This window comes from Acartia tonsa, chromosome 11 (assembly GCF_053477335.1).
Source record: "Acartia tonsa isolate MP-2025a chromosome 11, ASM5347733v1, whole genome shotgun sequence".
NCBI classification, from domain to species: domain Eukaryota; kingdom Metazoa; phylum Arthropoda; class Copepoda; order Calanoida; family Acartiidae; genus Acartia; species Acartia tonsa.
Genome location: NC_137270.1, coordinates 37,431,865 through 37,457,340, shown reverse-complemented (window position 1 = coordinate 37,457,340; position 25,476 = coordinate 37,431,865). Strand labels below are relative to the sequence as shown.

Below are 25,476 nucleotides of genomic sequence, written 5' to 3'. Positions count from 1 at the left end.
TCCCATACATTATAGATATTATCATATTGGCCATGCTTTACATGTCGCGCTTCTAATTCCAAGACAACTCTAGTTAATGTTTGTTTCGTATTTTTTCATTGAAAATAAGTTTGTATTGCTTATATATCTCTTTTTTCTTTATGAATAATATGTTTGCATTTTCTTCTTAAAAACAGCTTAAAACCTGAACTATTCAATACACACCCTTGAAAACTAAAGAATTGTCCTATTGCTTTCAAAACGTATCCATCTAACGTCATTGTAGATATGCTACATCGAAAGGAAAACTTTTGGCTTGTCAGCTGTTAAAAATGCTTGCTTTGATTGAAACTCAAAATTATTTATTACTCATATTAATGTATTTTTTTGAGGAGGATAAATGAGGGGTTTATAAGTTTAAAGTTAGGGTTTTTTCTTTCCCCACCTTTGAACGTATATTGACTCACAAACTCTGCTACTTTAGCGTATAGAATGGATGAATATAGAACCAAATGTATTTCCGGGTTGCCCTTTTACATGATAATTAATTTACAAAGAGTCTTTCAGTCATACATGTTGTACCTAAAGATAAAAATTTTGCATTTAACTTTTCTATCAGTTATTTCAGTTATTGAGTAATATTTTTTAATGATATATAAATTGAATTAATACCATATTTTTAACTCGGGGTAAAGTTGAAGGCTTTTTAGTCTAGTTCTGAGCTGAATCTTTATATCATTTTAGTGGTGAGCCAGATCGGGGTGAGCCGAATTTCAGCCAATCACAGCGCGGCATTTCATAAAATGATGTGCTCTCATTGATAGAAAGTTGGCTCACCCCGATCTGGCTCACCACTAAAATGATTTAAAGATCCAGCTCTGAAATTTTTAAATAGGTCCAAACTTTGTATTATTATAAGCAAATATTATTTCTTGATGTATAGCTGTTCTGGTTTTTTATCAGAAAAGCTACTCTATAATTTCAATCTAAAGTCTGAATGTCCAAATGGTGAAACAACTTTGTGAGGCATCCTATGACCAATTACTCCCTTAGCCCATAAGTTTGTCGGTAATGCTAAGAAAGACTTTATATTTATCTAAGAAAAACTTAATTTATTTAGTTTCTTTCTCAGATTGAAGGCTGAAACTTAGTAAAAAGATTCTGCTGACTTCATTATGAGCATCTATTCTATTACCTACTTGGTCTGTCGATATATTTAATGCTCTCGAGGACATCAAATCTTCAGGGAAAATGTATTTTTCTAAGCTGTAATATAACTGCTTAAACTTAGCATCTTCTCTATAATTGTCTGTCTTTTGTCCATTCATAAATATGTTTAGCTCAGCTACTTATGAATAATGTCATTGATAGTTCCTATATTGTTTTGAGAATATAATTACCTATCCAGTTTCCTGTATGAACAAGGATAAAACTTGCTGCAAAATTGCGTAAACATAGGATTCTGTTTAAAAACAAATGTTCATTTTTAGGATTTGATTATAGAGGAGCATTGGCAAAAATATTTTACATTATTGTTCTAGGATTTAAAGTTCCAAAATTCAGATGAATAGAATTATTATATCATACAAAAAGTTGTTCTCAAAAAATAAAATTTCTGCTTATTTTAATGGATGTATGGTCTTTATTGCAACAATTTTTGAGTTACTACGATTTCTGTTACAGGAATACCATCCAAAGTTTGATAAAGATAGGAAAATTAATTTTCTCGTATTCATTCGAATCCGGTGGATAGGAACCGGTTCTCATCCATACGAAAAAACTATGTCTAGCATCGTATTGTATCCAGCTTTCTACGAATATAAAATGTACAATCATAAGATTAAAACCATTTTACATTCTATATCCGCGGAAAGCCGTTTATAATACGATGCTAGAAATAACTAATAACATATCTAAATTAACCGTTATGTACAAACCAACGGACGGGCCGACTCTAATTATAGAAAATATGTTCTTTGTATACTTATTACTTACCTTATAGAGGAAGAGTATATACTTACATTACTTATTTACATATCAATTACTCAACTATATATCGCACTTTTCACTTTTTGGTCTGTACCCTAATATTTCAATAACTACTGTACCGAATTAATTTTTCAATTTCAGAGAAGCTTTGCATAGGCCCAGGGATAATTTAGTCTTGGATTGGATTAAGGCTATTTTTCTGTACTCCCCTTCGAATACTGCTAGGGGCGCAGTAGCTAGTAAGCAGTCCAATTGTTCTCTATACATTTCCACATCAGAATAAAAAAAGATATATCATATTAGAGTTACATTAAACAACAAACTTTTAAGCTAAAGTTTAGCAAAAATTAAGAATAAAGTATAAACATAAAATATGAAATAACATAAATATTGTTTAATCTGTGCATGCATTAATTTAATGTATAGAAAAAGAGGTGTTTAATCACTTACGCCAATTTTTACTTCTACAAAGTGTTTCAAATTAGAGAAGGAGCTTATATTACCTGATAAAAGATGACGTCATACACTAAAAATGGCCAATGATGGGCCAGTATAAATTTTAATTTACCAATGGTTAAATATATACTGGCCTATCCTTGATAATTTGTATTGTGTGGCGTTATTTTTTATAAGGCACTATATCAATGCTGCTGCTTCCAAATTTGCAACTAAAGACACAAGATCGAGTCATTTAATAACATGGGATGTTTCATGCATATAAAAAAATATAAAAAAGAAGATAAAGGGAAATAAGCAATTAATGCTTTTATTTTGATTTGTGATTCTGATATTACTTTTGGTGAAATTGATATCACACCATTGAATGACATAAATAAATATATTTATAAGAGCATTGAATATTAAGCAAGAATTAATGCACTTTGTCCAGAGTTACAGGGAAAGATAATTGGGTACAAAATTTTATCATTGTAATATAATTACTTTTTCAAATTTCAAAAACATTTGGGTATAGTCCCTGTCGTGGCAACGCTTCTTAAGGGGCGTTTCTTCGTATTTTCACGGTAGTTTTTCTCCTATTTCTAGCCCCTGCGGGGGGGGAGCTCTAACCCTTCGGGGCCAATTGCCTAACCCTGCGGGGCAATCACATAATCCAATATAACTTAACCTAACCTAAAATAACCTATCAAAAGCCATTTTGAAAATACGACGATTCGTCCCTTAAGGGGCATTGCCACGAAAGTGACTATAGTACCCAAACATTGTTACTCAAAGTTTGATAAAAATACTCTCTTTTTCTAAGGCTTATAAATTGTGGGTACTTTTATGTAATTTGTATGAATTGTTTCGAAACTTTTTTCAATGAACATTTTTTTTTACGAAGGGGAATTTTAGTATCACTGTGATTGGTAAAAAATATACAGCATGACCCTCAAAAAAGTATTTTTAAGCATCTGCAGCCCTTATTTCTCAATGAATTATTAAAAAATGCATATGTCCTTGTTCTCCATAGTATTCCACGTAAGTAGATATAAAAATATTTTTTTTACCTCCATTAACACCGGAGATTTTTAGAGCTAAAGTTTTGAAAAAGTGACTGAGAAAAAGAATTTTTTTTTGTTTCTCTTATTTTTTGGATGGTTATATTATGTTTTTCTGGCAATTGAATAATGAGACATAAAGAAAAACAATTTAACTAAATATTTCTTTTTTATTACACCTAAAAATATCAATTTTTAATGGCAAAAAATACTACTGAATGAATTGATTATTTGCAAATTTTAGGTTATTTATTAACCCTTATTTATAGAAAAGGATTAATTATGACAGCTGCTCCGCCTACTTTTCTGACATCTCAATTATTTAATAAGGGGTAAATTAAGCTTTTTAGACTAAAAAATCATTATGTTTTATTTTTATTTTCTTTATAACTTTTTTGTTATTAAAGTTAGGATTGTGAAACAAAAACAATTTTCCTGCTATATTCATAGAGATTTATTTGGTTTTTTAATCTTAAACAATTTTGCCTAATAAGTAAGTTTTTCAAAATATCATTAAACTAAAAAGACTCAAAAAATATGTGTAAAAAAATGCTTTTTACTAAAAAACTAAATTTTTTATTTCATTTTTGTATAAAGTTTCTGCTAGTAACAAAAATAAAAGGATTTCTAGCTTAATTTTGCTAAAAAAATCGTATCATGTTAAAAGTTACTTTTTCCTCAGTCACTTTTTCAAAACTTTAGCACTAAAAATCTCCGGTGTTAATGGAGGTAAAAAAAATATTTTTTTATCTACTTACGTGGAATACTATAGAGAATAGGACATATGCATTTTTTAATAATTCATTGAGAAATAAGGGCTGCAGATGCTTAAAAATACTTTTTTGAGGGTCATGCTGTATTTTTTTCTTCCGTTCCAATATCCTTTAAATTCCAGAAATGATAAATGTGGTGTGTTATCATTATCGCCAAATTCTATCACATAATAAAATTATTGAAACTGAAAAAAAAGTAACAAGATGTCTGTGTGTTTGTCTGTACCAAATGATCTTGATAACCGCTAAACTGATATGTTTCTCCTTCAGAAGCTTCTCTAGGTCCTGGGAAGGTTTATGACAAATTTGGATAGGGTAACACCACCCAACCAAATAAATTGCTAAAATTGAAATTGATTGATCGACTTCAACCTCCCCCCCTCCCCCCCAAAAAAAAGCCCCTAGAAGCCTCTAGTACTGAATAAAATGGCAATTTTCATATGCCTCACTGTCAACATTAAATAACAAACATCCCCTAAAATAATTTGCTATTGTACTTTTTGTGAAAAGCACTCTACGGAAGTGAAAGTATACCAATATAATTTATTTTTGTTTATAAATATAATTTCTGAATTATTAATATTATTTTTGTATATTGCAGGTTAATCATCTCCTACCAGAGGTAAATATCATTTCATTTTTAGCAGCGAAGCTACTCTATAATTCCAAATATCTGTGTGTCCGTCCGTAATAGACAGAAAGGAAAAAAGGTAATTTTCTAGGCTCCTATTCAAGATACACGGCTGATTTTTTGTCAATATTTCCATCACTAAGGAGCATAATCCTATAATATAAAGTAATTAGCTTATTTTGTCTGTAGCGAAGGATCTCGCTAATCGCCGAACTGATATGGTTATTCTTTATAGTGAAGACTCTTATAGGCTTTGAGAAAGTTTTAGGATATTAATTTTTTTTTTCAAATAAGTCTGGTTATGGTTTTAGGCTATTTTTGAGCCCTCCAAATAGAGAGCCTCTAGATGCTAGGGGAGCAGCCGCTAGTAAACTATAAAACATCAATGGCTGTCAGAATGCTTTTTAGCATTTTTGATTTTATCAATTGCTCCTTGTTCGTACTCCAATCCATGATTTTTGTGCTTCGTTACTTGTGGATGTTGTTGAAGTTGTTGAAATATTAGTTCATTATATCAAACTACACCCCTAGCATCTAGGGACAGAAAGAAGCTAGAAAATTATTAGCTTAAAATCATCCAAAGACTTGAATCTGAAAATGAAATAGCTTAAAACCTACAAAACCTGTTAGGCTTTCCTAAAGTAAAGAACCAAATCGGTTGTTATTTAGATCTAAAAATTCAGATAAAAAACTATTTCTACTTTATTTCTACTTTACACGAGATTGCAAAATTGATTACTAATTCAATATTGAACATTTAAAAATATCAAATCCATATTTTGTAACGATTAATTTATTAAAAATCAAAAGTTTAAGAGTTTAGCATTCTTATTTTATTTATATTCCAACCTCTTAAATATAGCCTAAAACCTTCTTATTGAAATCTACCATCTAATTAATTCAACCGCTATTTAAATTTTAATTTCGGTTGAGAAAAAAAAAACATTTTCTATTACACTATAGATGTATTTATGTTTATTTTCGTATTAATGTGTGGTAAAGCATAGCAGTAGGTGCGATGAAACTAAATTTGTATCATAATAAATTTTTTTCTTTCTTAAACTTGGAACAGTGGAAAGTTTCATGTGTGACACCATTAAAATACGTCTATTATCCATCTCTTTTTTTAATGTTTCCTTTCCTACTTCACCTCTCGTCCTTCCATTTAGACGTATCTTAATGACGTCACACATACCGCTGTTCCTTAAACAAGCAAAGATCCCTCCCCCCCACCCCATTCTTTAAGGGTTTTCCTTTCCTTAAATTCTTTACTATGAAAGTAACAGGATGTATGTATGTATTTGGCTGTTTATAATAACTTTTTGTTATTAGTTGCCTTACCAAATTTGGGGATTTTTATTGAATTTTGTTTGGTTGGTTCATTAAGTTACTAATTGTAATCTATAAAAGGGATAATTATACGTTTCATTATTGGGGAAGTGCATTAATTTATCGACCATTGTCTTACTCTTATACCTTTAGTTCCCTGATGTAGATCCCCTTGTTAAAATGGCTATAAAAAAAAGTTTCTCACCATCGGTTTGCGAACGATTGATTTTTTATCTTACTAGCGGCTTCGCCCCTAGCCTCTAGGGACTTTGCCCCAAAAGGTAATCGAAAAAAAGTTAAGGTGAAATTCGTAAAAAAAAAAAAAAAAAAATGACCAAGGAAATCTTCTACAAAAAAATGGGGGGGATTTTTTTGTTTTTGGGGAGTAGGGGGTGTCCCAACCCCCAAAAAAATAGCCTAAAACCACCACAGGACCAGTAGGTATATTCCCTGAAGAGCAAAATCCGATCCAGTGGTTACCAAGATCTTAAACTTCAGACGGACGGATGGACGGACAGATGGACAGATATCAAGCTACGTTGTAATATAGATAGCAAACATATATGTACTTTCTTTGATAAATAGTTGGTTTCGCTCCCCCACTAGTTGAGCATAAATAAACAATCATTATGATGTTAACTGTTTTTTTCCTACTGTTTTATTGTAATAAAAAGGTGTATATATATTGACAGAGATATTTCTTCTCAAGAATATTTATGTTGCCTCCAAATTTCTAATCCATCATAAAAGTATATTTTAAACTAGAGGATACGACCCTAAAGGCCTCTAGGGGCATTTTAGGGGAGAAAGAGATCAAATCCACTTTAAATTTAGATTTTCAATGAAAGAAAGGAAAACATAATTTGGATGGGAGAAGTTGCAAAATAGTTACAAACCTTTCCCTTTGACCAATAAGAAGCTTCAATTTTTAGGAGAATAAAAGAGGTCCAACGGTTAGCGAGATTTTAAGCTACAGACAGAAACACAGATAATTTTATACAAGGAATAATTTTCATACAAGGGTTAGTAGATGTTCTGAAAAATCTCGAAAATAATTTTCAAGGGAATCCTTCACAATAGAAAAACACGTCATGTTACTTTAATATAAGAATTCTTTTACAATAAAATAAAGGAAAAATTCATTGGTTGATTTTCAAAGGCACAATTAAAAGTCGGCACAAGGGAAATACAGTTATTTAACCCCTTCCCCCTGTAGTGTTTTATTCTAATTTTCGAACGACAGGCTACCAATAATATGCTTGCAGCGAAGCTTTCTATAGAGTCCTAGCAAAATGGGGATAGATGTCACTGCTTTTGGCCTACCAATTCTATGGACGTCAGGAAATACCCTATACCCCATCTCTTTTCTAGAGGTTTTTCCCCCTCTACTATGACGTCAATAGAATATGTAGGCCAAAAGCGCTGACATCTATCCCCATTCTCCTAGGGCACTACACACATAACCCCCATACACTTTCTACTTTTCAGGGAGATACAGAGAAGGACTATATCCTCGTGCATCCAGATACAGTCAAGTTTATATGGTGTCCTGATATCTATATAGGTACCATTTTAATACAGAGATTATGCAGGGATCTAAAAGGGATAAGACAATGGCCTATAGATTGATGTAAATCCCCAATTATAATGCACAAAATGTCTTCTGTAGATTAAAATTAGTTGTTGAAACGTTTGAACACTCAACTTAATGAGCCAACCAATTAAAAATTCACTTCAATCAAAAAGTCCCCAAAGTTGATAAGCAAACGTTTAGGAAAACATTATTATAAAACTTTAGGGACTATTATAAATCTCTCTGATCTGTATGTATATAAACGGAATGGATTACAAGGATCTTACTAGATATTATAGTTCTGTAATAAAGTAAAACACGCAGCGGGCTGAAATATTGATTACTACCTAGACCTTTCACCCCCTTTACATCATCCTATCATCTTCTACTGGTTAAATGAACTTATCAATACGGGAGTTCTATTTTAGCAACCTAGATTGACGCCAATTTTTTACCAGTCAAATCCACGAATAATTAAATACGCGGATATTATGATGGGAGAAAAATTGTCGTGAACTTAGCATGCAAAATCCTCTCACATTTATTGGTTGGGCCGTTTATTCAGTACTTTTATTTTTAGGACATAATTATATAAATGCTTTTCTTATAACATGGCATCTTTTGTCCTAGGAATTATTATTTCTTCAACCATCAGATAAATAGAATCATCATATCATATAAAAATTAAAATAACCAAGGACTTTCTAGTAATGATTATAGAGTTGCTTTGCTTTCTAAAGCGTACCTAACTGTTAAAAAAATCATCATGCCAAGTTTGAGATCAATAGAACAGTTCTAACATGCCCAAAAAGATTCGCTTAAGTATTTCTTTGATGATCCCTATAATCCTGTGAAGTGATTTTTCTCCATGCCTACTAATGGATTGTGTGTTTATAGCATTTGCATAGCATCTCTATAAAGTATTTTCTAATACGGCCTTGAAACCGATTATTATCCACTGGAGTAAAACCGGTTCTATCGGTTCATCGTATTGCAGATAATTTTCCATGAATATTAAAAGAAAAAATCATAAAAATTAATTTAAAAATTTTACTAGCCTGGGCCGGCCCCTTGGGGGCTAATAAAACTCGCTTTTTTCTTATAATTTTTTTATCTGCGGAAAGCTGTCTATAAAACGATACAATAGATAACTATTCTTCTAATTTTTTATTCATTCACGTACTTATTTCACAATGTAAAATTTCGATATTGTTTTTCTGTATACTAAAATAACCAATTAGGGAGGGGACATTGGAATGTAAATTAAACACGTTATCTTATTCTTTGAATTAAAAACTTTAGGTACTTTTAATGTATTTTGATTAGTTGGTTCCTGGTAATTTTGTTTATCGTAATTTGGGATACATTTCAATTCATCTTCCATTGTTTTACTCCATCTTATGCTAAGAACCAATTCAATTTTTGTAGGAAATTATTTTCTGATTGCTCCATCCTTGTATATTTACCCTCCATTTCTTGATATATTTGTATAGTTAAAAAATTGCTCGACCTGGTCAGTTCAGGGATCTAAAGGGATACGACAATGGTCGATAAATTGATGTACATTCCCAATGATGACGCACAAAATTACCCATTCTGTAGATTACAATTAGCGGTTAAAATATTTGGACACTCAACTTAATGATCCAACCAATCAAAATCAATAAAAGTTATAAGTCCCCAAGGTTGTTAAGCCAAACGTTATCATAAGACTTTGGGGACTAGTGTAATTAACTGCCCAATGTCTCCTCCCTACCTGGTTCTAGGTATGTTCAAACATCAAAATAGTTATTTCTCGCATCGTATTATAAACGGCTTTCTGCGGATATATGTACAATTTTAAGATTAAAACTAGTTTAACTTTCTCGTAATTATTCGAATCCGGTGGATAGGAACCGGTTCTCAATCTCATCCATACGAAAAAAACTATGTCTAGCATCGTATTATATCCAGCTTTCTACGAATATAAAAAGGTACAATCATAAGATTAAAACCATTTTTTTTTGCCGGTGCCTTCGGCACCTCGGGACAAAAAAAAACTAGTTTTAATCTTATAATTGTACATTCTATATCCGCGGAAAGCCGTTTATAATACAATGCGAGAAATAACTATTACCAATTAGATTCCAGGTTTGTTTTTTCTTGGGCTATTTGTTGTAATTGCAAGCTTTCTCCATAACATATATGAATCTGACAAAATATGTATGTAATTCCTCTTCCCCAAAAAAGTCATGATAATAAGTTTCTATACATTGAAAATGCCACAGATAAAACGAGACCACTAAACCTTTAGAAACTTGTAACTAAAATGAGAACCATATTGGTTTAGTAATTAGTAAAATCCTTTGCAAACACCCTGTTACTTATAGATTTTTTTTATTTGCTTAGGAAGGGAATAGTCAACGAAATATCCCTCTAATTATTTGGTAGAAGATAAGTTTATTGTCCAATGTCCTAACCCTGTATCTCTGTAATTACCATGGAGGGAGGTGGCAATGGGCTATTAGTTCTCTCATTCCATGGCTGACTTTAGGGACTTTCATTAAATCTTCGTCTACATAAGGTGTAATTATGTTTATCGTAAGCATTCTAATTTAACACCCATTTTCTTATCCTTTGAGGTTCCTGGTAATTACTAAATTAGATTTAATGAAAGTAATTTGGATGTTCTTTAGGATTCTAATACACCAAGCAGGACTTTTTTTGTTTCTTTTGTAATTTTCACTAATTACTTTATGATTTCGATTATGAACAGAAAAAGTAGGTAACAATTAGGATAAATTCAAATTATTGGCTGAAAAGTTTGGACACTACTAGTTCAGAACCAACCATTCACAATTCATTTAAAATGGTTATAAAACTTTGGGTACCAGTATAATTTAAAGTCCAATATTAGAATTTAGAAACGGTTCTCAGTCATACTTAAAATCAAGTATACAACGTTCTACTGACAATTTTCCACAAATATTAAAATAGAAATCATAATATTAAAACCAGTTTCGTTATCCAGGACCTTCGGCCCCTCTTGGCTGACAAAACTGGTTTTAATCTTTAAATTTTTCATTTTACTATCCGAGGAACGTGATCTATAATACGATGCGATTGCATGGCAATTTTGTGAAACATTTTTTTTTAGATTTTGCGAAGGCGCTACGACATCCCAGACTAATTGTACCACCTGCTTCCCTTAGAATCTACAGGAATAGTACACTCAGATATGCTAGCCAGTAAGTATAGATAAATAGATAGATAGGTAGGTAGATAGACAGTAAGGGCGGTATTCTCCTTCGATTTAAGTCATCATCTAGAGAATCCAGAGCATCATCCGCGTGTAATGGGTTGCTATACTCTAACACCCAAGGATATTAGGATAAGTAACATCCATCAGACAACCAACCGTTTGATTGCACGACCTTTGTCTGTGAAGTCCTAATTGTGCATGGCAGTGAGTTGCACCTCTTTATGGGTCAGGGCATTACCCCTACTCTTACTATTTATGTCGTGCACCTGACAAAGCAGCAGTAGGAACCATTTTAACGTCTTTAGTTATGACGCGGTATCGGCTAAAGATTCGAACCTATCACCTCCCCAGCGACGAGCGGATGCGCTACGTGTTGAGCCACGATCGCGGCAGATAGATGTTAAAGATAGATAGATAAGTATACCTTACTTAAGAAATAGGTAAACCTAAATTTTTATATATTTTTAGAGTGAATTATGATGTTGCTTGTCCCATGAGTTTTTACAAGTATCCGCATGACACACAAATTTGTAAAGTTAAATTAGAGAGCTGTAAGTAGTTTTTTTAGTAGCACAGCTACTCTATAACTTACTTGTGCCACTCCGTCTGGATGTCTGATATGGTTGTATAATAAGAAAAAAATAATAAAGGGGGTGCAATTCAATAATTGTATGTCCCCTTCCCGAGGACCCTGTGCAGACTTTTAATTGGGAAAATCAACCAATAGCGTCAGGAATATTAACACAGCCAAGTCGCTACAAAAGAGTAGAACGAATTTTCTAGCAGACAAAAAAGGTCCCCAACAGGGGGATCCAGGTAGCTGTCTGGTTTTACATCTATGCTATAGATTTATTATTGTGTATTATTCTTATTAGAACAAGTGCCATTACGTCTAATAGTAGCTAAGCTGCTTGAAATTATAAGCAAAAAGGTAAACCATTGAGAGCTAGAGAAAGAAGATAAAGAAAAAGTAAAAACTAAACCTTATACATTATACATGATTATAAACAAAATTACCCCTCCTGTAGATTTCATTATTGGTTGAAAAGTTTAGACACAGTTATTTTGCAACATCTGATCAAGATTTAAATAATAAATATTTTTTTAAGACAACGAATTAGATACAATGTCCAATGTCTAATTATAACAAAAAAAAATGATCAAAAAAATATTTAATATGTTCGTAGATGGATACACCTCAGAAAAGATGGATGTTAGGTGGAAACGTGGCTTTGATTCAAGCAAGGTATTACAGTTTCCAATATGGCTTCGAAACCGATTAATATCCGGTGTATTAGAACCAGTTCTCAGCCATACTGAAAAATTATGTAAAGCATCGTATTATATCCATGTTTTCTATGGATATAAGAATGTACAATCATAACATTAAAACCTGTTTTGTTAGGCCGTGACTTAAAACTGGTTTTATAATCTTATAATTGTACATTTTTATATTCACAGAAAGCTGTTTATAAAGCTGCAAATAGCTATAAAAGAATTTAAGTAGTTGGATATGTTATGTAACAGTCAAATAAATGTATATCTCAATTCCGAGGGAAAGGGCTATATTACTAGCAGCTGCGCCTCTGGTAATATGAAAGGGCAGAAAAATAGCATAAAACCATAACCAGACTTATTTCTAAAAGGAAAATAGACTAAAACCATCACAACACCTACAAGAAGGCCTACAGTAAAGGAAAACCGGATCAGTTTAGTGGTTAGCAAGATCTTTCGTTACAGACAAATAAGCTTATCACATTTCTGCCCCTTCTTATTCCTTTGAATACAGACCCCCTAAATGCAAGGGGCGCAGCCGCTAGTTCCAAAGAGATCTTGTTATTGGTGTCCTTCTTATCAGGGATCTATAGGGATAAGACATTGGTTGTTAAATTTATGTACATCCCCAATGGTGATACACAAAATTACTCCTTCTGTAGATTACAATTAGTTGTTGAAACGTTTAGACTTTCAACTTCATGAACCAACAAATCAAAATTCTATAAAAAGTTGTTAAGCCAAAGAATAAGAAAACATTAATATAAAATAAAAACAGCCCAATGTCTCCTCCCTCCCTGGCTACTTATGGACATATTTATACTTGTTATATAGTTTTTCCTTGTTCTTAGGTGACAGACAACAACTCTATTTCTTTGGCTCAGTTCATATATGCTGTCAGGAAATAATCTAAATCATTTAATTATATAAATATATATTTATATAGGTGATAGCCGGATAGATAGATAGTTGTATAGCTAGATATGCACAGATAGATAGATAGATAGTTGGATAACTAGATAAATGCATAGATAGTTCATATATGCTGTCAGGAAAATAATCTAAATTATTTAATTATATAGATAGATAATTATATAGATAGATAATTATATAGGTAGATAGCCGGATAGATAGATGTAGAACACAGATAGATAGATTGCTGGATATAGTTAGTTAAAAAGATAGATAGCTTGATAGATATTTGAGAGAGACAGACAGACATTGAGAAGTAAGAACAAACATGCTTGCTATTAAAAACTTTATGATTCTATTTTTTGATTATTTGATTGATATAGTTTTGAAGAAGAATATCGAGAAGCAATTGCATCAGGTTTGATAATTTTAATCAATTTAAGCTTTTCAATTTTGCATTTCCAGGACAAACGCAGGAGTGACAAACGTCGGAGTGGACAAACGCAGGAGTGTCTAAGATATTAAATTAATTGAGAATTTCTATGCAGGTTTGGATAGGTTAAGAAATTAATATACACATAAGCCCAACGCATGGGTTAGGCATTTCAAAAAGATAGTTTGAAATAGGTTGGGTTAGGTTAAGTGTCCACTTCGACGTTTGTCACTCCTAAGATTGTCCTGGGACCTTATGTACCTGTCTGTATGATATGTAAGATCTCATCAACGGCTGGCCTATTTTACAACAAATTTTCTGGGAATTTAAATGAGCAATTATTTTTAAAATCTTTTAAAATGGGTATCTATCAATTTTTAACATATCTAAAATATCTATCTACTTATCTACCAATATTTATCTATCTATCTATCTAGGAGAATACCCTGGTGTAATAATGACCATTGCCCTACGAAGAAAATTAAATTACCACCTAATACAGGTAAAGGTCATATACAAAAAAAAGTACGTTTGAGTAATATATTACTTGAATGTTGCACCAGATTTTCATGTACCCCATCCCATCCCCACCCTTTCTACTTGATAAACGAACTGAGCAATAAATGAGGTTTAGATTAGCAAGCTAAATTTTCCCCTGTCAATATATCCACGTTTACGTATATCCTAAATAATTTGTTTAAAACAAGGATGTGAAATACAATAAAGTGCAGCTGCTATTGAATCATATTCTTGATATCATTATTTATTACTGATAAAACAACTGAAAATTTTAATTTATTCATGTCGTCATTTTGGCAGTTCTATTATCCAAGCAAACCTGGCTAGGTCATCCAGGTAAAGAACAAAAATAAGGAGGTCATTTTATTCGTGTATTTTCCGTTAAGTTTGTGTAACCTTTAAATCAAATGCTCTTATGAAGTCAAACTGTTCTGAATTATGTCTATTTCATTACATTACATATAATATACATTTGGTTATAAACGTCTTCAACAAATCATTTGAAATGGTCAAAATATTAAGACATAAGTACCCATTCCGATTCCAGGTTTCAGGTGTAATGATTCTGCAGTTATGATCCTCCATGTCTCCAGCAAGCTTTGAATAGCTCAAAGTGTAAACATAAGATTATCTTATATTTCTGAAGCTTTTTATATTGCTTATAAAAAATGACACTATACTGGCCTACCATTGGTCAATTGAAATACATACTGGCCTGCCATTAGTAATTTAGTCTGTGTATTGGCCTAAAGTTGGTCATTTATATGCATGGCGTCATCTTTTTTATAGGCTTTATAGAGCTGCTATATTTTGTGAACGGACAAACGTTTTAACGGGCATGATTGACATATAAAGTATTTCTATAAGATATAAAAATGAAATAATAATGTATTTGAAATATGTCAGATTGTCAAAATAATTTTTACTTTAATAGGATTATACTTTCATACATTATTCTAAAAAGTTAGATATAATTATGCAGAATCAGATCGTAACTTAATTTTATTAAAACTCCAACCTCAAAATAAATTTTTCCAGAAGTAAATAAGAATTATTATCTAAAAGGGTAAAATAAGATAGGAACTGTTTATAGCGCCGTTGGATCAAAGTGAGTTTTAGTATATCTTGTGTCTTAAAGGAATATTCTCACGAAAGGTTAGGTATTTATTTTTTTGAAAAACTGCGTGGAGGATAAGACAATGGACGAAAAAACAATTTATGTCACTAATAATGATAAACAAATAAACCCTTTATGTTGATGAAAATTATTGATTAAAAAGGTTTGGACACTATAGCAACCAATAAAAATTTAATAAAAGTACCAAAAGTTTTTTAAGCGAACAAACGCTGGATACTGGTGTAATTAACAGTCTTCCAATAATATGTCAACACTGTGTTATCATGTTCAACTATGATGTCATGTATGATATTGTTTGTCTGGGACAATAATTAAGAAAAAACAAACGGAAGACTTTTCCAATAAATTATTGGAAGTTCTGATGGGTTTATGCCCATAATATTTTCTTACTTGTTTGTTTTACATTTAGATTTTGGAGCGAGGCTTGTCTAGAGCTAGTGTAACTCGTTCATGAATGGTTTGTAGGGATATAAAGGGATAAGGCAATGACCTATAATTTGATGTACATTCCCAATGATGATACACAAAACTACCCCTTCTGTTGAATTTGATTAAAATTATTGGTTTGAACGTTTGGACAATGAACTTCATGAAACAACCAATCAAAATTCGATAAAAGTCCCCAAAGTTGTTAAGCCTACCAATAAGAAAGCGTTATTATAAAACTTTGGGAACTAGGGCAGAAATGAATAGCTAAATGTCCCCTCTCTCCCTGAATGGTTTGTCTTTCACTACATCATACTAAAAATGCAAAAAATAACTTGCTGCTGCTCTGACAGGCGTGAGATATTCGTAGCCATGATAGTTTCTTTATTCTTTTGATTCTCATACAAAGGTCATGCAATTAAAGGGTTCGCCTTTTGCTAATTTAGAAGATTTTACCAATTTTATACCCATGGACGTCAAATTAAGGGGGTAAATTAGATTATACACCCCTTAATAAAGATGTATATGCTTGGACGTCGTATGCTGCATTAAAAATACTTCACAGATTAACCCAAAAAGTTCGACTTGTAAATAAATGCTTTTTGTTATTTTTTTTTGGTTAAATTTCTATTATTGAATAATTATTTGTTGTAATAATCTTCGCAGCCAAGGTTGAACTTTTTCCTTGTTTTTTTTCTTATTTTACATACACATTTATTCCATCATATATGTACAATAGGGCAGATGCATACGCCTTAAAAAAGAAGCTTTTATAGTACCTATAAAGAATGTCGTCATTCTGTCCTACCATTGGTCAATTAAAATGTAAACCGGCCTGCCATTGTTAATTTAGTCTGAATAGGGTCATTTGTATTGTATTACGTCATTTTTTATAGACACTATAAAGAACTTCCTTTAAAAACATTGTTTAATCAGGTTTTATTTATAAGTAAAAATTCATAATTATATCCTATAGTATAAAATATTAGGTGTTTTGTCTGTTGCTTAAGATTTCTATAATTACTGAACCGATTTAAGTCTGCTTATTTGGAAGCTTTAAATTAGACCCTGGATGGTATTAGGTTATCTTATTTGTAGATTTAAGGCTTTAGGACTAAATGCTAGGTATGCAGCCTTTAGTTTCTGAGAAAAAAAACATTAAATATCTTTTTTAAACGTCTTGTAATAATTTCATCCCAAAACAGTTTAAAAATTATCTTTATATGATCTTTCATTTTTATTTTATTTTAGGTTTTCTTACATTTTTCATCTGCCCTACTATAGAGTACTATATGTTTATCTATCTAAAGGAAAATAAATAAAGAGCTGTAAATACATTAAAATATCACTACACCTTTGCATAAAGATAACAATATTCTTTTTAAATTCCTTTCCATAGTTTGGGTCGGTCTGTATGTCCGTAAAGGATAGCCTTGTCGATGAACACAGTAATAGTGTCTGACTGATTATGACGTAACAAAAAAAATTAGCCAATGAGAGGCCACTATAAATTTTACCATTGGTCAATAACGGCCTCTCATTGGCTAATTTTTTTTGTTACGTCATAATCAGTCAGACACTATTACTGTGTTCCTTGTCGATGATTTTAGTATATTCTAATTGTCATATTGATTTGAAACTTTATATACATAATGATTGATGATTCCTGTACCAGATTGGTATGTTTTATACAACGTAAACTTGATAATCATTTTATGTATTATGAATATTTCATTAATATGATTTTTTGAATAATGATTCCTATGAAAACAAGACACATTATTTTCAACGAAGCAGCTTAAGCCCTAAAAAAATTTGTGTGCAGGCCTTAAACAGTTAATGGATGTCATTTAATGTCATCCTTGTTTTCATATGTTTATGATTAACATATTCTGTAAAGAATCATATAGTTGGTCAGCCAAATTATTGTCTTTATTTGTCAGTAGCACAGCTGCTTTTTAACTAGGAGGTATCCACCCAGCCGACAAATTTGCGAAATGTTCGCCAACTTTCGCAAAAAAAATTGCGAAAAAATGGCGAATTCGCGAAATATTTGCGATTATATGTTGCGAAAATTAGCGAAAGTTTGCAAAATCGCATATTTTGCGAAACCTTGCGAAATCACGACAAAACATGCAAAAAAAATTTGCGAAAATGTGCGAAAATGCTTTTTTTTGGCGAATTTTTTTGGGTTGCTAAAATCGCAAAAAAAAAATTAGATAAAAGTTGCAAATTCGCAATAAATCTTAAAATCTGCTAAAACTTGCTAATTCACTTAAAATGAAAACTTCCAAATTACCTATCTTGCTAATAATTGCTAATGATTGCAATTTAGCACTAATTAGATTTATTCCCAATCTTGCTTATTAGCAAGTTTTAGAAAATTTTGAGATATAGTGCGATTTTGCAACTTTTATCTTAGCTTTATATTTGCTATTTTGCATACTTTATCAACCCTAAAAATTCGCCAAAAAAAAAACTTTTTCACTTATTTTCTCCCTAATATTTATAATTTATAATCTTGCTAATTACCTAGTTTATCACATTTTGAGATTTAGTGCGATTTTGTATATTTTTGCCAAATTTTTCAAAATTCCCAATCTTAATTAGCAAGTTTAGCATATGAGATTAAGTGCGATTTTGCATATTTTCGCCAATTTTTGAAAATTTTCAATCTTAAGCTAATTAGCAAGTTTAGCATATGAGATTAAGTGCGATTTTGCATATTTTTGCAAATTTTTGAAAATTTTCAAGCTAGCTAATTAGCAAGTTAAGCATATGAAATTTAGTGCGATTTTGCATATTTTTGCCAATTTTTTTAATTTTCAATCTTGCTAATTAGCAAGTTTAGCATATGAGATTTTGTGCGATTTTGCATATTTTCGCCAATTTTTAAAAATTTTCAATCTTAAGCTAATTAGCAAGTTTAGCATATGAGATTAAGTGCAATTTTGCATATTTTTGCAAATTTTTGAAAATTTTCAAGCTAGCTAATTAGCAAGTTAAGCATATGAGATTTAGTGCGATTTTGCATATTTTTGCCAATTTTTTAAATTTTCAATCTTGCTAATTAGCAAGTTTAGCATATGAGATTTTGTGCGATTTTGCATATTTTGCATATTTTCGCCAATTTTTTTAAAGTTTTAATCTTGCTAATTAGCAAGTTTAGCAAATGAGATTTAGTGCAATTTTGCATATTTTCGCCAATTTTTCAAAATTTTCAATCTTGCTAATTAGCAAGTTTAGCATATGAGATTTAGTGTGATTTTGCATATTTTCACCAAATTTTTTTAAGTTCCCAATTTCCCTAATTAGCAAGTTTAGCATATAAGATTTAGTGCAATTTTGCATATTTTCGCCAATTTTTTAAAATTTTCAATCTTGCTAATTAGCATACATATACATATATTAAAAACGCCTAAAAAAAAAGTTTTTCTCAAAAGTAAGAGACACCTAGCGGCAAATATTTGAACTATATAAAGTAAAAATTTGTTTAACTCTATTTTAAATGTGCAATGGAAAAGACAGCTCTCCACAATTTTATACAAAGGGAGGGCGGGGACATTGGGCTGTTTTTTACACTAGTCCCCAAAGTCTTAGTATTGTTCCTTGGCTTAACAACTTTAGGGACTTTATTGAATTTTCATTGGTTGTGTTATTAAGTTGAGTGTTTAAACATTTCAATCACGAAAACTAATCTACAGAAGAGGTAATTTTGTGTGTCACCATTGAGGATATGCAAATCCATTTAGATTTTATTGAGAACATTTCCCGTTAGATAGACAATTGATGTTATTGGCTATTAATAGGGATGATGTGAATTGTCTTTCTTATATACCCATTATTTAGTTCAAAGATGAAAACGCACGAGCATTGTAGATCAAATATGCGCACTAGACCAATAGCAGTTACATGAGGTGCATGTGAGAGCATATGAGCGGTCAAACTGGACACGTGATAAACAGGGAGGGATTGGGGATTGGAATTTAAAATATGCTGCTACCCAAATTTTATAAAACGTTTGCTCATTTTGGTTGGCTTTTAAAAGTTGGATACTTTTCTAAAATTTATATAAATATTTATCTCAAACTAAATCAAATACAGGATGCTTAACATTTGAAAATTAAAAAAACAGTGGTGCTTCGCTGATAACTTTGTGTCTCGGTAATCATTAAACTGATTAAGTAATTCATTTTAGGGAAGCTTCCATAGGTCCGTTTTTAAGCAATTTTAGTTTATCATCTTATCTTGTTTATCAACATTGGGAATGTATGTATATCAATTTATGATCCTCGGCCTCTCAGGGCTAATTAATTTTATCTTATAATTGTACATTATAATATCCGCGAAAAGCTGTTTATAATACGATGTTAGCTTATGAAACAAAATCTTTATGTTTTTTCTTCCAATATGTGAATAATATTCAAAAGATGCATATTTTGTTTTATAAGTTGATTTTTAACTTTTACCTGTACAGAGACCACCTGGAGGCCTGGAGCTCCGGAACCTGGAGGACTATCCAAAAAATCTTAAAACTTGGGAAATTCATCATATAAGAATGATTTTACGTATGTAACATAAGTTGTGTATAGAGAGAGATAGTTGTGTATGTATATGTATATATTTTTAAAAGCGAAGCTTTTCTATAATTAGGGTCGGTCCGTCCGTACGTCCGTCCGAGATAGATAGCTTTTATTCGTTAATTTAGGCAGGTTAGAATTGTCCTATCGATTTCAAATTTTGCATGATGATTCCTGTAGTAGTTAGGTACGATTTAGAAAGCGTAGCAACTCTATAATCATTACCAGAATGTCCGTACGTCCATTTTAAACATGTTGATTTTTCTACTTTTTTAACAACAAATTTTTATGTGATCTAGTTATCCGTTTGATCTTATTTTTTGTATATTGATTCATGGGACAACAAAGAACAATAGTATAAGCGAAGCAACTCTATAATCAAGTCCTAAAAATGTAAGTATGTCCAGAAACATTATCCCGTATCAAGCAGTTTTTGAACAAATATACTTACAATTTTGCTTCGACTGTTTCGATTCTTTTATATTCTGATTATTCAGTTCAGACACTATACAAGTGTTAATGTCCGTTTGTCCTACCGTTTCAGTGCTTCGCTTTTATGGATGTTGTCATCCTTGTTAAAGAGCAATTGAAAATTTAATGCAAACTCAGGGATCTAAAGTGATAAGACATTGAATGACAAAATTACCCCTTATATTATCAAAATTAGTGGCTGAAACGTTTGAACACTTAACTTAATTAACCAACCAATCAAAATTCTCCAAAGAAAAAAAATATTACTATAAATATTATAAAACTTTGGGGACTAGTACATTAAACAGCCCATTGTCCCCTCTTTCTCTTCAAACTTTTCCAACAAATAATCTAATTGTTCATAAGGGGTAATTGTCAAAAAAATCAATCTTTTATCTTTTATAAGAGCCGAGAAAATCACGTTTCCCCCAAACTAAGACAGACGGACATTTCAAATTATAGAGTAGCTTCGCTACTGATAAAAAAAAAACAATAAATATCAGAGAGAGAGAAAGGGGACAATGGTTATATTACACTGGTCCCCAAAGTTTTACAATAACGTTTTCTTATTGGTTGACTTAAAAACTTTGGGGACTTTAGTGAATTTTGATAAGTTGGTTTATTAAGTTGAGTGTTCAAACTTTTAAACCACAAATTTTTAATCTACAGAAGGGGTAATTTTGTATATCAATTTATCTGCCATTTTCCTATCCCTGTATAACATACACTTAATCATAGAGTAGTTGCATTTATTCAATTGTTCATTAAAATTTTTCCAGTTTGGCTTAAAAACTGACTATTATCCCCTTGATTAGAACCGGTTCTATGTTCTGAAGCTTAAGATCTCAATAACTACTGAACCGATTGGGCTTTCTATTTCAGGTAAGCTTAATATTTGTCTTGTGATAGTTTTAGGCTATTTTATTTTAAGTCGTGGATTGGTTTTAGGCTATTCTATTTTAAGTCTTGGGAAGGTTTTAGGCTTTTTAACTCTCCCCTTTGAATACAGAGCCACTAGAAGCTAGGGGCGTAACCGCTAGTATTATATAATGGATTATTATTACATGGATTTTACACAAGATTATCATGTTCTTTAATAAATTGAAACTATTAGCTGGCTAAAAGAACAAACGCTCTTATCCACCCACTTTACCCCACCCCTCCCCTCCTACTGGAAGAACAAACTAACAAATAAATGATATTCAAGTTAGTGAACCATTCAATGAAAATTCAATAAAAGTAACTTATATAGTTAAAAATTTTCTAAGTTGTACCTACGTACTACAGGAATCACCTTGCAAAGTTTTAAACCGATGGGACAATTCTAACCTGCCTAAATTGACGAAAAATATGACAATTCTAACTACTTAAATCTATAATACAAAGTAGAAAGATGTCTGTCTGTCCGTCTGAAGCTTAAGATCTCAGTAACCACTGAACCGTTTGGGCTCTACTCTTCAGAGAATATACCAACTGGTCCTGAGATGGTTTTAAGCTATTTTCTTGGGGGGTGGGACACCCCCACCGAATGAAAAATCAGGTTAATCAAACATCTTGGTGCAAAGCCCCTAGAGGCTTTATATATCCTATTATATAAAGTAGTAAGCGTTTTTTGTCTGTCCCGAAGGATCTCGCTAACCGCTAAACTGATATTGTTCCCCTTTACAGTGAAGCTTCTTATAGGTCCTGGTAAGGTTTTAAACTATTTTTGGAGAGGGTGTCTTCACTTCCCTCCTCCCAAAAAAATATTTTTAAAATTCTTTTTAAACTCAAATTTAAAAAGTGATAAGGTCAACTTTTCCCCCTCCTACCAGTGCCCCTAGAGGCTTCTAGGGGCGTAGCCGCTAGTCCTTTTATATAAAGTAGTAAGCGTTTTTTGTCTGTACTGAAGGATCTCGCTAACTGCTGAACCGATTTTGTTCTCCTTTACAGTAAAGCTTTTTATAGGTCCTAGGAAGGTTTTAAACTATTTTGGGAGAGGGTATCTTCACCCCCCTCCCCCCAAAAAATATCTTCTTTATCTTTTTGAAACTCAAATTTTAAATGGGATGAGGTCGACTTTTCCTCCCCCTACCTTAAGTAAAGTGCCCCTAGATGCTTCTAGGGGCGCAGCCGCTAGTATACATATATAGCAAAGCTTTCTGTCCCTATAGGTTGAAATCTTTATTTTCATCAAATCCTAAAAGGAATAGATTATTTCATCGTTAGATGGTTGTCCGCGGATAGTAAAATGAAAACTTGTAAGATTAACTCCAGTGTTATTGATTTTATTTTACCCTATGCGGAAAAGTGTTTATTGTGATACATGACCCAAGAACCGGTTCTAATCCAGCATAAATTTATCAGATTCAATACCATACCGGTTAAATATTTGTTTGTTCTTGTATATGGAAATTTACGGATAATTAAAATTGACATTGAATTTGAAATTCACTTAATATAAGGTGTAGAAAACAGGGATCTAAAGGGATAAGACAATGGCAAATGAATTCATGTACATCCTCAATGATGACACACAAAATTACCCCTTCTGTAGATTAGAATTAGTGATTGAAATGTCTGAACACTTAACTTATTAAGGCAACCAATAAAAGTTCAATAAAAGTCACCAAAGTTGTAAATCCAACGAAAAAATACTAAGACTTTGGGGACTAGTGTAAAAAACAATGTCCGCTCCCTCCCTGTGTATAAAATTGTGGCGAGCTGTTTTTATATTTTTTCCATTTGCCATTTAAATTGGATTTCAACAAATTTATACCTTATATAGTTTTAATTTTTGCCGCTAGATGTCTCTAACATTTTAGAAAATCATAATTTTTTGGTATTTTTGATATAAGTATGGTTGTTTAAAAATTAAATAAGTATATCATATTTATAATAATTTCCTATTTCATTTTTTTCCGGTATTTTGAAATTTTTTGTAAGAAAGAATAACAAAATCTGAAAATCAGACAACAGTATACAAAATTTGAAAATTTCAGTACACGATGGAAAGTATTATAGCCTTTGTCACCTAAGAATAAGTATATGAGATTCTCATTACTTAACTTCTGACCCAGAGGTTAAAGTTAAGCATATCTCAAGTAAAGTAATATGAATCCGCCAATATTTGCAAGGAAGATTAGAAGAACATGCAATACCTCTTGAGCCAGAGCTTACAATGTTAAGTTGAAATATGACGTAAAATTTTGTGAAAAATCTGCAAATAAACATACGGATCCGTTGGGTAGATTAGGAGAATGACTGCTAATTTGCAATGATACGTAAGCTAGAGCTATAATAATAGCCGCGAAAATAAATAGACAAAATTCGCGAATTAGCAAGAATTTGGAGGGAATAAAATAGAGAAAAGCCGCAAATTCGCAATGATTTTGAGGAAAAAAGAGAATAGCCGCAAAAATAAAAAGATAAAAGTCGCGAATTTGCAAGAATTTTGAGGAAAAATATAGAGAATACCCGCGAATTTGCAAGGATTTCTTGAAAAAAAGCCGCGAATTCGCTAGTTTTATCTGCGATTTTTTTGCGATTTATAAAAGGCGAATTTACTAAAGGTGATGACAAAGAATCGCAAATATTTTGCAAAAAATGCTAATTCGCGAATTTTCTCTATTTTTTTTCGCTAAAAATTAGCGAATTTGCATATTTTCGTTCTCTCAAAAATCTAATTAACACAGTCCCAATTATTAGCAACTTTTAGCTTGCTAATTCACAATTTTTAGCAACTTTTAGCTTGCTAATTCGCAATTTTTAGCCTTTACATTTCGCAAAATTTTCGCGAATTCGAAATTTTTCGCAAAAAATACAAAAATTTTGCTAAAAACTGCTAATTCGGCTTTAATCCCTTGCTAAAGTTCGCGATTTCGCCCGGCGAAATCGCAAATTTGTCCGCTGGGCATTCGACCAACTGTATGACCGTCAACCAATACCCATGATTTAAAGGTCCTAGGATAAACGCAGGAGTCCCAAACGTCGAAGTGGACAAACGTCGGAGTCTTAGCCTAACCTAACCTATTTTATAGGTATTTAAATGCCTAACCCCTGCAAGGGGATTATTTGTATATTCATATCTTAACCTAACCTAACCTGTATAGAAATACTTAATTAAATTGGTATTTTAACACTCCTGCATTTTTCCACTCCGACGTTTGGGACTCCTGCGTTTGTCCTGGAACCGATTCAAATAGTCAGACATATACTTAAGGAATCGACAATATTATCGAGAAATTAAATATAAAACGTTTTTGTTCAATCAACCTATAGGATTTATATGTAGATCTAAATGATTTACCATTGAAAACTTTTAGTAAACAACTTATCAATCCAATGATTGATATGAAATATCAAGTGCCATTATATCCATAATATTGTACTGTCATAGTCACATTGCTTCGCCCATAGAATCTAGATAAGCTGAGTAAGTAAAATAGCTTAAAGCCACTAAAATGCACATATTAAAATTGCCTAAAAAGTACAACTCAGTCGGACCAGGAATTTCCGAGTTCTTAAACTTCAGACAAAATATAAAATAGGATGTAAATAGGATTTTCATATATACATTAGAATTTTGGGTAAGAATTATTTTTCAATCATTATCCTATCAATGAATTCCTTCAAATAAACTAATTGAAATCGATGAATATTTCATAGCTTATGGTCCGAAATGTCATTTATCACAATTTTAGAAAAGCTTATTACTGTAAATCGACAA

At 31.7% G+C, this 25,476-nt stretch overlaps 1 protein-coding gene across 1 annotated transcript in view; it reads left to right on the top strand.

Moving 5' to 3' along the window:
* LOC145331913 (gamma-aminobutyric acid receptor subunit rho-1-like) overlaps positions 1-25,476 on the top strand; it is a 94,606-nt gene that overhangs the window by 11,513 nt on the left and 57,617 nt on the right. The window contains exons 3-10 of the mRNA XM_080176786.1: positions 4,842-4,862; positions 7,689-7,764; positions 10,910-11,000; positions 11,483-11,565; positions 12,202-12,260; positions 13,141-13,190; positions 13,585-13,619; positions 14,072-14,136. Of these exons, the coding sequence (XP_080032912.1) occupies positions 11,508-11,565; positions 12,202-12,260; positions 13,141-13,190; positions 13,585-13,619; positions 14,072-14,136 (267 nt within the window). The 5' untranslated portion in view covers positions 4,842-4,862; positions 7,689-7,764; positions 10,910-11,000; positions 11,483-11,507. The remainder of the gene's footprint in view (positions 1-4,841; positions 4,863-7,688; positions 7,765-10,909; positions 11,001-11,482; positions 11,566-12,201; positions 12,261-13,140; positions 13,191-13,584; positions 13,620-14,071; positions 14,137-25,476) is intronic.